Below are 2,700 nucleotides of genomic sequence, written 5' to 3'. Positions count from 1 at the left end.
CTGAGGTCTTGTTCGTTTTCCTCCTCCCGGAGCTTCATTCGGGCAGTCGGGGATCCTATCTCAGCGGGGATGACGGCTTCTGTCCCGTAGGTTAGGCTGAAAGGAGTCTCCCCATTGCAACTTTTAGGAGTAGTCCTGTATGCCCATAACACGAATGGAAGTTCTTCCAGCCAGCCTTTCTGTTTTCTTCCGAGTCTTCCTTTTATTCCCTTGATGACGCTCTGGTTAGCTCTTTCTACCAACCCATTACTTTGGGCGTGGGTGATGGACGTGAACACTTGTCGAATGCGCATTTGCTCGCACCACGGCTTGAGAGGTCTTCCAGCAAATTGGACGCCATTGTCGCTCACCAGTTCTTTTGGGACCCCGTATCTGCAGATGATGTTGTCTAGTACGAACCGCCTCATCTGCTCTTCAGTGATTTTGGCCAGGGGCTTCGCTTCGATCCATTTGGTGAAATAATCAACAGCCACCACCACATATTTGACCCCTCCCGGGCCCTCCGGGAAAGGCCCAATTATGTCGATAGCCCATTTTTGGAATGGCCAGGATGTTGATACCGGTATCATGGGGTGCTTGTGTCGGTGGGTCATTGGTGCATGCACCTGGCAGTTTTCACATTTCTTGATTTCCTCAGATGCTGTTTCGTACATTCGTGGCCAGTAAAACCCTGCATTCATTGCCTTCGTCACTATCGTCCTTGGGCCTGAGTGCATTCCGCAAATCCCCTCGTGCATCTCCCTAACCACATATTCAGCTTCTTCCATATCGACACACTTCAGGGATGGACCAGATATGATCTTCGATATAACTCCCCATCAATCAGTTCGTATTGCAGGGCTTTGACCCTTATCTTTTTGGCCGCCCATTCCCCCTTGGGTAAAATTCCATCCCTAAGGAACTTGATAATCGGTGTCATCCACGTTTCCTGAGTACTCTCAGCTGCAGCTACCTCCTTTGTGTTAAGGGAAGGGAATGTCAGGACCTCCACCTTAACTTCTTTCGCGAGGTGGTCGAATGCCACCGAGGCCAGCTTACTGAGGGCATCAGATTTTCTGTTTCTTCCTCGAGGGATGTACTCCAGTTTGAAAGTTTTAAATGCCTTGGCCATTTCTTTCACTTTTGCCACGTACTGAGCCATGGTGCTGTCTTTGGCTTCATATTCTCCTTGGTACTGCTTCACTACCAGTTGTGAATCAGTGCTAGCCTCCACGCGTCTTGCTTTCATTTTTTGTGCCAACCTCATTCCTGCTAGCAGGGCCTCATACTCTGCAGTATTGTTGGTGTTCTCGAAGTCCAGCCTTATGGCGTATGTCAGCTCAATCCCCTCGGGACTCATCAGTGTGATTCCTGCTCCACTCCCTTCTTCACTAGATGCACCGTCGGTGAGTAACCTCCACACCGCCTCGTCCTCCTTCTCTCTTTCTTCTTTTTCTAGGGCTTCCCACTTTAAGAGTTCCTTCTCTTCGTCCTCAGGGACCTCCGCTAAGAAGTCGGCCAGTATCTGCCCCTTCATCGCCGTTCTGGGCTTATACTCCAGAGAGTGTTCCCCCAGCTCCACAGCCCATTTAGCCAACCGTCCCGACAGCTCCGACCTCCTGAGTACCTTTTGGAGGGGTTGATCGGTCATCAGGGTAATCTTGTGCCCTTGGAAGTACCTCCTGAGTCTTTGGGATGCAAAGACAGGAGCTAATGCCAGTTTTTCCAGAGGCATGTAGCGTTCTTCGGGACCTTTAAGTGTTCTGCTGATGAAATATATGGGGATCTGTTTCCCTTCCTGTTCTACCATCATGACCGCACTTATGGTTGTTTTCGAGGCGGACAGATACAGGAGCAACGGCTCCCCGGGTACTGGGGTGGCCAACGTTGGGAGCTTGCAGATGTAAGCTTTCATTTCTTGGAAGGCAGTCTCAGCCTCTGTGGTCCATTTAAACTTGTTTGTCTGGAGACAGTCTTTCAACACTTTCATGAAGGGGAGGGTCCTGTCGGCTACCTTTGATAAGAAACGGTTTAACGCTATCAGCCTCCCGTTTAGTTGTTGAATGTCCTTCAGGGATCTGGGAGATCGTATCTCGGCCACAGCTTGGGTTTTTTTTCGGATTTACTTTGATTCCTCCTTTAGTGACCACTACTCCCAGGAAACTCCCCTCCTCTACTCCAAAACAACACTTCCCCGGGTTTAACTTCATGTTCACATCTTGCATAATGTTGAGGGTCTCGGCTATATCATCTATCATGGCCATCTCCGTCAAGCTTTTGATAACAATGTCGTCACGTATACTTCTAGGTTCCTTCCCTGTTGTTCCCTGAACAAAGCGTTCATGAACCTCTGATATGTGGCCCCAACATTTTTAAGACCGAAGGGCATCTTGGTATAGCAGAATGTCCCTTCGTCTGTGATGAAGGCAGTTTTTTCTTCGTCTTCTATTGACATCTGGATTTGGTGGTACCCCTTGTAGGCATCTAGGAAGCACTTCAGGGGGTACTGAGACAAGGAGTCTACCTGAACGTCTATCTCCAGGAGGGGATAACAGTCCTTAGGACATGCTTTGTTCAGATCTTGAAAGTCGATGCACATCCTCCACCCCCCGTCTTTCTTTTGAACCATAACCGGATTGGCGATCTAGGATGGATATTTCACCTCTCTAACTATCCCTGCTCTGAGCAGTTTTCTGGTTTCCTCACAAGCAGCCTGTCTCT

General features: G+C 49.2%; 1 protein-coding gene across 1 annotated transcript; it reads right to left on the bottom strand.

The window, feature by feature from the left end:
- Positions 1–778: 778 nt before the first annotated feature.
- On the bottom strand, positions 779–1,894 carry LOC110893155. Its single transcript, XM_022140274.1, has one exon. The coding sequence runs from the start codon at positions 1,892–1,894 to the stop codon at positions 779–781; it is 1,116 nt and encodes a 371-aa protein (XP_021995966.1).
- Positions 1,895–2,700: the final 806 nt, after the last annotated feature.

Source organism: Helianthus annuus, chromosome 12 (assembly GCF_002127325.2).
Source record: "Helianthus annuus cultivar XRQ/B chromosome 12, HanXRQr2.0-SUNRISE, whole genome shotgun sequence".
NCBI lineage: Eukaryota > Viridiplantae > Streptophyta > Magnoliopsida > Asterales > Asteraceae > Helianthus > Helianthus annuus.
Note: the sequence above shows the minus strand (reverse complement) of the source record. Positions and strands in the feature narration are given on the sequence as shown.

What these genes read in the sequence shown, in the direction of transcription:
- LOC110893155 (XM_022140274.1), bottom strand. Translation starts at nt 1,894, where the DNA reads ATGAAAGCTTACATCTGCAAGCTCCCAACGTTGGCCACCCCAGTACCC.